At 40.5% G+C, this 13,860-nt stretch overlaps 1 protein-coding gene across 1 annotated transcript in view; it reads left to right on the top strand.

Annotated features, from left to right (window-relative positions):
- Window positions 1-13,860, top strand: part of SHPRH (SNF2 histone linker PHD RING helicase) — a 1,609,144-nt gene that overhangs the window by 1,297,979 nt on the left and 297,305 nt on the right. The window contains exon 25 of the mRNA XM_044068807.1: window positions 2,698-2,886. Within this exon, the coding sequence (XP_043924742.1) occupies window positions 2,698-2,886 (189 nt within the window). The remainder of the gene's footprint in view (window positions 1-2,697; window positions 2,887-13,860) is intronic.

Here is a 13,860-nt window from a genome sequence, read left to right as displayed (position 1 = left end):
TGACACTTGCAATTATGGGTCTTGCACTTTTGAAAAGAAGCATTCACATCCTGAAAAATAAGGCATATCCTATCCAGCTGTTTGTCTCTTCCTCGATAAAGCACCTTTATTGAATTATCATGTGTGACATAGGCAAACTTACATTTATATAAAGGTAAACATACCATATTAACAAGTTCACATTTACAAACATCATATCATCTTCCATACAATATAATCAATCCAACATTACATAAATTGTTTAGTTTCTAACTTTCCTTAAACCTCATTCCTCCTGTCAAACATTTTTCTGCATGTATTGTTCCCACAATTTCCATTTTCTATGTAATTTGCTCCTACCCCTTTCTAAACATCCTACTTCCTATTCTTTAATCTCTGTTACAATGTTTACTACTTCAGGTATGGTTGGTTTAGACTTTGATTTCCATTTTGTATTAATTGCTTTTTTTGGCAGCCACCAGCATTAAAGTTAGCAAGACCTTACAACATCTGGGCAATTCAGATCCTGTATCCCAGCTAAAAATAAATAAATAAAAATTTCCTTAGGTACACTTGTTTGCTCACCCAGTATTCCTAACAGAGTACTTTATAGATGTCTGCTAACTCATTATATTCCGAAAACCTCTTTCTTCCCCATCACACTTCCAACATTTGCTGAGTGCCTGAGGAAAAATTCTTTGGAGTCTGCTTGAGATGTACAAGTATCCATGCAAACATTTCCAAACAAATGTCCTAAATCTTCTAGACTTTGTTGCATATTTGGGAGCCGTAAATATGTCCTCCCATTGTTTTTTTGTGAATTGCTTATCTAATCTTTCTTCCCAATCTTTTCTGACCTCCTCTGATTGATTCCTGTAGTTATTGTGCAGTGTTTGATGTGGCCTTTTAATTATCCCTTTTTAACAGCAGCTTCTGTTTTAGATTCAATTAAAACTCAACTAGTGCAGCTTTTTCACTTAGGATTCCCCTATCCCTTCCTGTTGCCTACACTCTGATGTCAATCCCTGAGAGGGAAGCAGTCCCTAGCCTGTAGTCCAAATGTCTCCTTGGCCTTTTCGCATTTTATTACCTTTCCCTGTCTAATTATTTGTTCCCAATACATTGGTTCCTTTGCCAGCTTCTTCCAGTAAATTCCAGACCCATCTTGCCTATTTCATGTATCCCTAATTGCAGTCATCCCTATTGGCCGAATCTCCTTTCTCCATTCTCATTTTGGCTTAGTTCTCAGTATACGTTCTGCTTCTTTATGAATATAATAATTTGTATGACTGTGTTTTTTCTTAAGGGTCTGCGTCCAAAATCCCATTCTTTCCTTATTGTTTTTTAATTACAACCCCCTCAGCTTCATCATCATCCCTTTCCACTTTGAATTGTAGCTTTCTGCGTGTGTTATGTATAAGAGCCTTAACTGTGTAGCTGTAAAATATCCCTTCAAGTCAGTAATGCTAAACCATCTTGTTCTGCTCTGTCTCCTCCTTGAGAATGCAGACAGTCTGCCTTTGACTAGGCAATCCTTAAAACAGTGGCTTGCATACAGCATTGCTTTTTATTATGACCAAGTAAAATAAGATAGTCACACTCGCCTTCAAAACTTATTCTGCTAAAGGTGCTAGTATTTCTGCTTCCTCTTTTGAGAATGTTACTGTCTGGACATCGGTGAACCTGCAGCCTGGTTACCTCTGCAGACATTTTCAGAAAATATCACAAGTTACATGGCTTTTGTAGAACTAGATCAGAGATCTTGTGTTAATTGTACAATATCCAGAGTTAGTCTTGGAAAACTGGGGGTTTGCCGCTTTGTTATAAAACTGTTGTGGTAATTCTTCCTGAAGATAGCATGACTGTGTGAAGTACTCTGCACAGTAGTAAATCTTCAAACCAAGGACTGTTGTAGTAGTATACATATCCTTTCACTATCCACTGGTTTGGATTTGAATTTTGTGTATTTTATAGCATTATTGTTTCTTGTATGTAGCTGTGTCATGATCACAGTGTCACAGTTGTCACTGCTATGCAAATACTGTTAAAATTACAGGTTTTTCACTGGCTGCAGTAAAGGTAATGTATGCTAATGCTGTTTTTACATAATACACATGCCAACTGATGCCAGGGGAGCAGCAGCATAAAACTGGCATTGCCTTTTACATGAAGCTTTGGAGGTGGGCATTGGTGTCACTTGATGGGCATTCAACACCTCTGGTAGACTGATCCAGTTCAGATCATGGGACATAATAATAATGAGAAATCCTTAGCTCCATTTTTTTCAGGACTGTGGTACTTTATGTTTTGTTTAGCAAACAGGCTTGTTTATAAACTGCTAATTCTTCTGACTTGTGTTAGGTTAGGTCTAAATGTTATCTTGCTAGATGCATTGACCCTTATTCATAAACCAGAAGTTCATATATTCCTCCCTTCTTCTGTGTCATTCAGAGGGTACACCTCAAAGCATTGGTAGAGTTGTTTTCAAAAATATTGAAACGTGGTTAAGTACCTACACTTATGCTTACATGCATAATTACAATTTAATTTACTATTACTTTGTTTTATGTGATTGAATGCCTGTTTGCAATTTTTTCTTCGTGTAATACCTTTTTTCCAGTGGGCTGTACTGATGTGTGGACATTGTTTTGATTATATATGCGATTTTTCTGCCCGTTTGCAATCTGTTGTCAGTGTAATATCTTTTTTTTTTTCCAGTGGGCTGTATTGACTTGTGGACATTGTTTTTGTAATGAATGCGTGGCCATTATGGTAGAACAGTACAGTGTTGGAATGCGCAGAAGTTCTATTAAGTGTGCAATCTGCAGACAGACAACATCGCACAAAGAAATTTCGTACGTATTCACTGCTGAGACTGCAGATATGGAAGAGGATGTTCCAGTGAAAGTGAGTTTCCTTAGTTGCTTTTATTACAAGGCACCCAAAGTCTGAAATTAATTTCTTGTGAGCCATATTGAGCACCAGGAAAGAAAGATTAGACTATTAGTATGAATTATGGAGTTGTATAACCATCCGGTACATTTATGCATGTATAGTAATATAGTAGGTAAACATGTATTTTACTGTAGAGGCATGACAGAGATGAGCTGATTGTATGGTGCTCCACGGGTACAGAAAACTTTTGGCCATTAATATAGATTGTGGAGTTGTATAGCCATATGGTCTTTTTTTTGAAAATGTACTAGTTGTTGTTTGTCTTTTGGCTTTTCCCGGTAAGGGGTTGCCACAGCGGAACTCCGGTCTGCTAATGATTGACAGTCGATTTTTTAAGAAATGCCGAGGTGCCAGCTCGACGCCCAACCTTCAACAAAGGCACGCCCATTTACACACGCATGTCTTTCGAATGCTACCCAACCGCGGGGAGAACATGCAGACTCCACACAGAAGACAATCCCAAGCCCAGACGAGAATCGAATGGGAGAACCTCTTGCTGTGAGGTAACAACGCTACCGCCGTACCACCGTTGCTTAAAATGTACTAGTATATTATGTAAACATTTATTTATGTTACAGAGGCATGGAAAATATGAGTTGCATGTATGGCACAACTTAGATCCAAGTACAAATTCAATTAAAATCTCCTAAAAGGAAATCCTGATTGTTAGAACATAGACTAAAAGTTCTATTTCTGGGAAATTTACTAAAGTAATTGGGACATGAGTAGCATTTGTGCAGTATGACTGGCTCATCTGTTAGTCCTTCTGCGTTAGAATCACTGTTGTGATGGGAGTTCATTGAAGTCCTTTGTTTTACTTAAGATGATATATAGTTACTTGGCCACTAATTTTACAAATTCTCTGTGCCAAAAAATTTGAGAGCACGATACAGCTTTACAATCAATGCCATACGACCTCAAGGGATGTGTGTGTATGCGTGTGTGTGTGTGTGTGTGTGTGTGTGTGTGTGTGTGTGTGTGTGTGTGTGTGTGTGTGTGTGTGTGATGCCGGATTTTGAATCCATGTACTACTATTAATGATACTGCTATGAATGGTCACTAATGCTTGATTATACTAGTAATCAGGACTCTTTCGAATGATCATGTTTTGTATCAACATTCTTATATCTTGCTGCTCAAGTACAAGTATCCGAAACAACCACCATTCACTCAAAAATTAGGCATTAAACATAAAATCAAGCAAAGGTGTCTCTACCTGTACTGTCCTACCATGACAGACCTACAACTTAACATTGACATCCACCCAAAGCCAGGTTCAACTCAGCATATTCAGGCACTAGACAGCATGTGTCCATCAGCTCCTTTATCACTACCACCTCACCTGTAGTTCCACCCTGTCCTTCATATATGCTGTACCAGCTTACAAAGTGTTTGCAAAAAAACCTCCCTGAAGTGCATCCATAGATAGCACTCCAACCTCCACATATATTAGTCAGCATAGAAACCCGGCTCCACCAGGAGACAAAATAAATTGCCTTATAACATTATCAGATTAGACAGAAAAGCTGGCCGTGTCACTATTTTCTACAAAACACAGTAGATATTTCCCTTTCCCCCAGATCCTGCCAACTTTATCTAATTCAGAAATCCTACAAACCCTACTAAAAGTAAACACTCACAAAACAATCGCAGTCATGTTTGTTCACATATCCCCAAGTAACAATGTTAAAATACGTGAAGATATTCACTGCTGGGCCTCCTCAAAAATACCTCATGAAACCATAGCGTTGTGTGATACTAATATAGATTGGCAAACCATACAATCTAGTTGTGGACAGTAATTAGTAGAGTTTGAAGGATATCCACAGGGAGGAGAAGGGGACAAGAGTTAAGTGGGATAAGTTGATCCTGCCAATAAAACAAGGTGGTTTAGGATTACCTGATTTGAAGGGATATTTTAGAGATAAGCAGTTAAGGCTCATATACATAATGCAAGCAGAAGGTTATAATTCAAAGTGGAAGGAGGTGATGGTGAAGCGGAAGAGGGGGGAGTTCAAGAAATAAGGAGAGAGTTTGATTTTGGATGCAGATCTTTGAGGAGGATAATAACCATGCAGATTATTATATTCATAAGGCTGAGGAAAGTATTCTAAGAACTAAGCCAACACGAGAATGGAGGAAAGACAGTTTGCCAGCAGGAATGACTGTATGTAAGAGTACAGAAAATAGGCACGAGGGGGGTAGAATTTACTAGAGAAAACTATCAAAGGAACTAATGCATTGGGAGCAAATAACTAGAGAGGGAAAGGCAATAGAATAAGTGAGGTCAAGAAGAAGTTTGGACTGCAGGTTAGAGACATCCATATCAGGGATTGTCACAGGCAAAGACATAGGGGAGTCCTAAGTGCAAAATGTGTTCTGGCAGAGTTTGTAGTCAAGCCTAGAACACAAGCTGTTCTAACAAATGGATAATTAGTTAGGCATAAGTAATATTGCATGGTAACTATAACAATCAATTTTAGGAGGTTAGAAAGGATTGGGAAGAGAGACTGAAAAGCAGTTTATAAGGGAACAATGGAAGGACCAATGTATAGCACCCACGTATGCAGCATAGTAAGCATGAACAGGTAACATTTGACAGATAAGTGTTTCAAAACATTTCCCCAAAATGCATTTTAAGCTTTTTGGTCTGTAGTTTTTTTTTTTTTTTTTTTTTTTTTACTGTGGATGGGTTAGCACACTTTGGTATAGGTACTACAGTAATCCTTTTACATTTACTAGGGACACACATAGATTTTAAGGAATGCTGAAATAGATATGTTAAACAGGGATCTAATATTTCTGCAATATTACTTATAAAGTACTAATTAATCTATATGTTCAAGAGTCAAATTAGATTTAATCCTCTTTAATACGTGAAAAACACATTTTTTATGATATAATTGGGCATCCCTTATTATTATCAACAATTTAAATATCAAAGTGGAAAGGGATTGTGATGAATCGGGAGAGGAGGAATTCAAGAAATAAGGAGAGAGTGGGATTTTGGATACAGATCCTTCATGAGAATAACAACCTTACTGTTATATTCATAAATTTGTAGCAAGTATTCTAAGAACTAAGCCAACAAGGGAATGGAGAAATGAAATTTTGCCAATATGGATGACTGAAGTAGGAGTTCAGAAAATAGGTAAGAGGGCCTGGAATTTACTGGAGAAAACCGGCAAAAGAACCAAGGTATTGGGAGCAAATAACTAGAGAGAGAGAGAAAGGTAATGGGGTGGGATGAGGCCATGAAAAAGTTTGGACTGCAGGTTAGAGACTGCCTTCCCTACCAGGGACTGATACCTGAGTATAGGCAAAGAGAAAGGAATAGGGGTGTCCTTATTGAAAGACTTGTTTTGGTAGAGGTTTTAGAGGAATCTAGGGCAGAAGCTGCTGTAAAAAAAATGGGATAATTGGTAGCATATAAAAAATTGCATGATAACTATAAGAAATCTGTCGGGGGAGATTAAAAAAGATTGGGAAGAGAGACTTGAAAAGCATTTTAAAGGGGAACGATGGGAGGACGTATGTATGGCTCCCAAGTATGCAAAAAAGTCCAGAAGGTGTAGGATTTTTCCTTGGAAGTGTTTGTATAGGCATTTTATACCCCAAGCAGACTTCAAATAATTTTTCCTCAGGTATATAGCAAATGTCGGAGGTATGATGAGGTAAGAAAAAAGGGGTAGCTGGGAACATGTTTCTTTGGGAATGTAATGAGCTGGCAGACTTAAAAAAATTCCCATACAGAATACTCTGTTAGAAATATTGGGTGAGCAAATGGCTGTAACTAAGGAAATTAATTTTTTGAGATGGGACGCAAGATCTGAATTGCCTAGACATAGTAAGGCCTTATTAAATTAAATTCTATTGGCTGCCAAAAAAATCTAATCTAAACCAACTGTATTTTAAGTATTGAATATTGTAAAAGAGATAAAAGAAATGGAAATATGATCTTTAGAAAAGGGAAGGAGCAAAGCTCATAGAAATAAATATAATTTGTGTTATTTAATTTGTAGTGATGGTAATCCAGGATCTGATAGTCTGTTTTCAAATAATTCAGTGTTTGGGTTGTTGGATCCAATCAGATCTGACCTTGGCACCTTCTACTACAGCTTTGGATCTGAGACTCTGACACCTCCCCTACCCACAATTTCCTCCTTCTGTCTGAATTACCTCAGATCTTGTTTGCCATCTGTTTAGCCAGATGTTTTTCCAAGAGCTCTTTCTGTGATAATGATAAGTGAAGCCTTTTTTTCAGATTTAAATTCCTCTTGACTCCTCCCATTTTAGTATTTAGTATAGTGTTTACTGTTAGGTTAGGTTGTTAGGTGACAATTTTAAGTCCTTAAGACTGTTAGTGTTTGTTTCTTCCAGACTTTTCTAGTAGTGTTACCTTTATAAGAATACTGTTAAACGTGTGTGTATAACAGTAGTTTGGTTAATGCGGTAATTTGCATAGCATTTTTCTAATAGTATGTTTGCCTACATATATAGTTGGGCACTAGGCTATCGGCCCAAGGGCCTACGTAAGCCTAGTCAACAAGGTTCCCTGGCTTATGCCACCCAAGAAAGTTATTTTCCTGTGCCACTGTCGAGCAGAGACACAGAAGTGATCCCCGGGGTGTATTTCCTATTTCCCATCCATTCATCAAGATTTTTCTTGAAGAGTGCTAATGAAGAACTTTGTTTGACATAGATGGGTAGTCTGTTCCAGAGTATGGGAAGTCTCTGGGACAGGAATCTATCCCTCCAGCATGTCCTGTTTATTGTGGTGACAAGGTTTAGGTCCCTAGAGCGTGTAGTTCGGAGGGATTGGGATTTCTTTACGTGTAGCATGTCCAACAGCTCTGGGTTTGACATAGCTTTATATGTTGGGCAGAGATCACCTCGGAGTAGGCGATATGCTACAGAGTAAAGCTGGAGTTTTTTGAGACGGTCAGTGTAGGGCATCTCTTTGAGGCCAGTAATCCTCTTTGTGAGGTACTTCTGTGGTCTTTCCAGCTGCTGCAGATGTCTTGTGAGGTACATTCCAAAAGGGGCGTTGTACTCTATAATGGGTCTAATGAGTGTTGAGTAGAGGGGAACAATGACCTCTTTTTCCCTGGATGAGAACCCTTGTATGATGAGGTGTGCCACGTAGAAGGACTTTCTGACTACTGTGGCGATGTGACTATCAAAGGACAGACTACTGTCTACCTGAGTCCCAAGGTCTCTTATCACACATTCGGTGTTAAGTAGAGTGCTGTCTATGTAATAGTTCATGGGTACAGAGCTTTTACCAAAGGAGATGACAATGCACTTTTTGGCATTGAGCTTGAGGCCATGGCTCTGACACCAGGCATCTGTCTCAGCGAGGCCCTTCTGTAGGATTTCCACATCATTTGGGGACTCGACTATGGCTCCTAGTTTGCAGTCATCTGCAAACTTCATTAGTCATTGGCCTTCTGTGTTAGCCTGTACTTCAGAGAAGTAGATACCAAACAGGAGAGGTCCCTGGACTGAACCCTGTAGTACTCCACTTTTCACTGGTTTGAGGTCACATTTGGAGTGTGCAACGTTTACAGTGTGGATTCTCTCAGTGAGCCAGTTGACAACCCATCTTGTGATGTAGGGATTTATACCTAGTTTACTGAGTTTAGCTATAATTCCAGAATGGGGGATGGTGTTGAAAGCCTTGGCGATATCAAGATAGGCTGTGTGAACCACCTTACCCTCATCTACGGCTTTGGTGACTTCTTCAAAGAAGTCGATCAGGTTCAGGAGGCATGATCTGCCTTTCACTAACCCTAACTGGGTGGGATCCAGAGTTTGGAAGTTACCAATGTCTTTGTTTATGAGTTCCATGCTGATACGTTCCATGGCCTTGCAGACCATTTATCTGTCTATATGTGTATATAGATATATATATAGAGAGAGAAAGAGATATTTTTTTTTTAAGTAGAGCAGTAGACTTTTTTCCTCTTACAGTGTGTAGAAAATATCAGACAAACCATAAGGCTTTAAAAAGTGTTCAGCTTGTGGGCACAAGATCCCTTCTCAAGATCCCCATTTTTTCTGTGTTTACTGCTTGGATGCCTTTCACCTTCAAGCAAGTTGTGAAATTTGTGCTGTCTTTGGAACCGAGCCATTCAAGCTAGGAGGGAAAAGTTAATAATTAAGGGTCTGCTTCCTCCACTGATAGGGTCCTCCACTATGTCTTCTGAAGCAAGACCTACATCTGCTTTTCCCAGTACCAGAAAGAGATAGGGGAAAGATAAGGACAAGACTAAAGAGAAACAATGAGTGAATTCAGTAGAGAAAAGGACTGAAGAAAAGGGAGTAGAGCAGTCAAGGAAAAGGTATCCAGATCCATCCAGTTTGTTGGGTCTGAGTCAGATCCACCTGCCAGTCAGGTCTCACCTCTATCCCCTACAGCTGCCTTTTCACAAGAACTGGTAAGTCATCGATTACATTCACCAATCGTACAACATAAACTGACTTCAAGACCTGCATCTATAGCTTCATTGTCGAGGTTGGGAAGGTACACCAGAAGTCTCTCAGAAATGGAAGTTAGCCAAAAGATGACAGCATTTTTGTGGACACAGATCCAGTTGGGAGTCCTTCTGGTACTGTCACCCAGGGGATTTATGGGAACAGGCCCATCAACCCCATCACACTTCACTCCCATACTGGTCGACTTCTCAGATCCGGTTCCCATTGATCCTAACCCTTCTGGTGAACCTCGGTCAGATCCAAAAATCTAAGATATTTTGTCTTTGACTGCATCCCTTACCTTCTGTAGTCCGATACCATTGGGTTGAGATGAGTCCCAGAGCTGAAGCTTGTTGTCCAGAGTGCCACTTGTGGAGTAGACTCTGAAGTTCTCTGAGACATTTTACCCTCTCAGTCCCTTGGCACTTGACAGCTCAGGCCTGAGGTCCTCCTCAGAGACGATCTCTGTTGGAGTGGGGAAATGTCCCAAGTCAGCTGACAGAGGAAGCACTTCCTCATCTCCAGTGGCAGAGTCAGCTTTCAAGGCTGTGGAAGGGGGCCTTGGCTGGTCCAAGAAGACAGTTTTGTGCACAGATTAGATCTTTCCCAAGACTTAATGGATCCTGGGCCTTATTCCTCTCATTTGAGTCGACAGGGATATCAGAACCCATAGACTTTGAGACATCTTGACATTTGAGTTCCCAGTCTGATTCTGATTTGTCTACATCAGAACCCCAGAAACATGTTCTGAGAATGCAGATATGCAAATGGAGGCACATAGACTTCACACCTGAGTCAATCACAGAGGACACAGATTTGGATGAGGGAGAAGGGTCCCCCAGATCTCCCCAAGAAGACGTCACATTTGGGGACATCCTAGAACTCATGAAGCAGAAGGGAGGATGGACCACTGAAACTCCTTCGGCTGAATTCATGTTCCTTGATGCCTTTGGGTCTAGCTTATCTGCTTCCTGAGTGGTCTCCCCTCCTGATACATTGATAGATCTCTTGTCAGGGAGGGCTTGGAAGGACATTTATGTTACAGAACCAATCCCTGAGAAACCAGATAGAATACTATTAACTCCAAAAGACAAGAAACACTGGTCAAAAGGTTCTGAAGTAGATGCCATGGTGGTAGCAGTAGCCAGGGCGAAAGAACAATCTGAAGAAAGTTCTTCTGTCCATCTTTCTAACAGAGAGTCCAGGACATTGGACAGGCTAGGGAAATGGATTTAATGCTACAGTGACATTTGCACTTAGGGCTCTGAATTACCTTGCTCATTTAGCTAATTTCCAAAGGGACTTGGTCAAGGAGTTAGCCAAGTCTCTTTCACGTAACTTACCATCGGATGTCCAAAAGGCAGTGGATACTCAAATATCCACCCTTCAATCTACTTCTAATGTGGTCATGCACCTGCTGTCAAATGCAGCAGATGGCAAAGCAAGAGCAGTTGGTACAGACATTACTAAGCATTGCCATGCCTGGATGTGGTTTTTTGACTTCACAGAAAGTTTCAAGACATCCTATATCAATGCCCCATTCAATGGTTCCACACTTTTTGGACCCAAAGTAAAATAGATGCTTACCAGGAGTGAGCAAAATGGCAAGACCATATATGTTGTAGGAATCCATTTCTCCTCTCCATAAAGATTCTATTCCAGGAAGGTAGGTAAGAAAATCTGGTTCAGAAAATCACAGGATTTTTAGCACAACACTCATGGGGATAGGCCTCCCAGAGGCAGAGGAGGAGGCATTTCGAACGGACATCTTTCCAGAGGCAGAGGTGGGCTGCAGAATCAGGGTTTCCATGGGCTATTCACTGAGAAATTCTACCAGTATCCCTGAAGGGTTACCCGACTGCCGCACTCTGGAGGCAGTCAGGAGTGCTTAATCTTACAACCCTAAGCCTGACAAATCTTCACTTCGATTCATGGTTGTTAAGGATAATCACCAGATGCTGTACCATACACTTTTTGTATCCTTCATAGATATGATTAAATATTCGTGATACTCCACCCGATCAGTTGAAATCTGCAGTAACAGAAGTTTCAAAGTTACTAGGAAAAGAGATCCAACTTCTCCCTCCAGACCAGTGAGAATCTGGAGTCTATTCCAGGTTCTTTTTAGTTCTGAGGAAGACGGGTACCTCAGGCCAGTATTGGACCTCAGCCACCTCAGTCAGTTTATCAAACAGATGAAATTCCGGATGGTCATGGTGCAGTCCATATTACCTCTCTTGAGGAAGGAGAATTGGATGTGATCTGTAGCTCTCCAAGATGCCTACTACATTATAAAGATTCAAAGACAATCCAGTTTCTCTGTTTCCAGCTGGGAGATAGTCATTACCAATTCAGAACATTACCACCATGTCTCACCACAGACTCCTGAGTGTTCACCAACATTATTACAACTAACTCACTTTTTACTGCAGAGGATCCAGTTCTTCCTATAGCTAGATGATTGGCTCCTAACTGCTACCTGCAGGGATCTGCTGCTACAGCACCAAGCATTCCTACTCCGTCTTGCAGATCAGTTAGGAATAGCTGTCAGTCATATGAAGAGCAAACTGACCACTGTCCAACACACAGAATTCATAGGGTGTCAGATTGACACAGTTTGACAAACTGCCAAACTTCAAACGGCAAGAGTACTGTCATTAAGGCTGGCGGCTTTTCAGATAGTTCAGCATCCTTGGCCTCAATCAGAATTGATTCTTCTTTTGTTAGGGCTGATGACCTCTACCATCACGTTAGTACCGCTACCAAGATACCACATAAGGGTGTTACTATAGACATTGTTGGTACAATGGTTACACAGTCTCCATCCCCTCCACACCAAAAACTGTCTTACACATCTATGCAGAAATCATATAATTTGGTGGATAACTTCCCTGTCAGTGGCAGAATGAAGACCCTTTTGTCCACCAGTTCCTCAGGCCACAGTGACCACAGATGCTTCCCTCTAGGTTGGGTGTTGGGATATTTCAAGGGTAAAACAGTTTAAGAGGCTTTGTCACCTGCAAAGTCCAAACTTTACATCAGTGTCTTGGAGATAATAGCAGTCCTCTTACCATTGCAGGCTTTCCAGGACTACCTACCCAAGGATGTTTTTTCATTCCAGACAGACTGTATGCCAGAGGTATGGTACATCAACAAACATGGGGGAACACGTTCATATCCTTTTTTGCCAGGAGACCATGTGAGTCTGGCAATGACCAATGTCGTCCCACAATTTTTTTGGTAATAATGCACTTTCCTGGGACATCGAATTTATTAGCGGACAAGTTGAGTAGGTGTATCCTGTTACCTCACCAGCGGTCTCTCAAACTGATAGTGACAGCAGAGGTTTTTTTCAGCTGCTGGGGCCAACCTTGATGAGACTTGTTTGCCTCCCACCTAAACAACACATGCAGCAGTTACTTTGCTCTCATCCCTCCGCAAGGACAGTCAGCAAGAGATGCTCTAGTCCACATTTGGCCTCTAGGTCTCCTCTGTGCTTTCCTAACAATACCTCTCTTGACAAAATTCTTACAGAAAGCCAAGAACTGCATGACCAAGGTGATCCTCATTGTCCCGTTCTGGCAGCTTTCACTTCCCTTCCTTTTGCCTCATTTGTTGCACCCTCTGTGGGTGCTGGATCCCATCTCAGATCTTCTGAGTCACCTATCCTGGATGATTATTCCAGATCTACAAGCCCTTAAATTAGGCACATGGTTTCTTCAATTTAATGATAGTCAGAAATGCCAGCCTGTATTCTCCGGTAGTCCACATAATCTTTTCTTCTCAAAAGGAATCAACCAGAACGACTTACAAAAACAAATGGCAAAAGATTTTCTGCTTGGTCATTGTCAAAAGGATTAAATCCTTTTTCTGCCCCTCTTCCATCAATTCTGGAATTTCTTTCAGAATTTTCCATCAGAGTTCCAGTTTTACTACTAGCAAAGTTCATATGGCTGCCTTTTCATATTTTCACATAGACATCAACAATTTGTCCATTACTTCTGTTAGGATACCCAAAGCTTTCTTCATAGGAATTTTTTTATGGATGCCTTCCATTCAAGAACCAGTTCTTCCATAGGATATCACATTGTTATTCCACCTTTTCAGCCTGCAGCATCAGTAAACTTGAAGTTTCTCTCTTGGGAAACCATCTGTCGGATTGTCATTACTCCAGCTAGATGAGTTTCAGAATTGCAGCTGCTTTCGTGCAAGTCATTCTTTTTCATCTTCCACAAAGGTTGTGTCATTGAGGATTAACCCTACTTTTCTCTCAAAAGTTTAATCTGAAGCAATCTTAAACCAATACATTGACCTTCCAGTATTTTTTCCAAATTACTGTAGTAACCGAGAACATATGCTTCATACATTAGATTTTGATAGACAGCTTAGATTTTACTTATACCTTACAAAAGATTTTAGGAAATCAGATCAACTGTTTGTCTCCTTTTC

The sequence above is a fragment of the Protopterus annectens genome, chromosome 1.part0, assembly GCF_019279795.1.
Source record: "Protopterus annectens isolate FY-2018-M chromosome 1.part0, PAN1.0, whole genome shotgun sequence".
NCBI lineage: Eukaryota > Metazoa > Chordata > Ceratodontiformes > Protopteridae > Protopterus > Protopterus annectens.
Note: the sequence above shows the minus strand (reverse complement) of the source record. Positions and strands in the feature narration are given on the sequence as shown.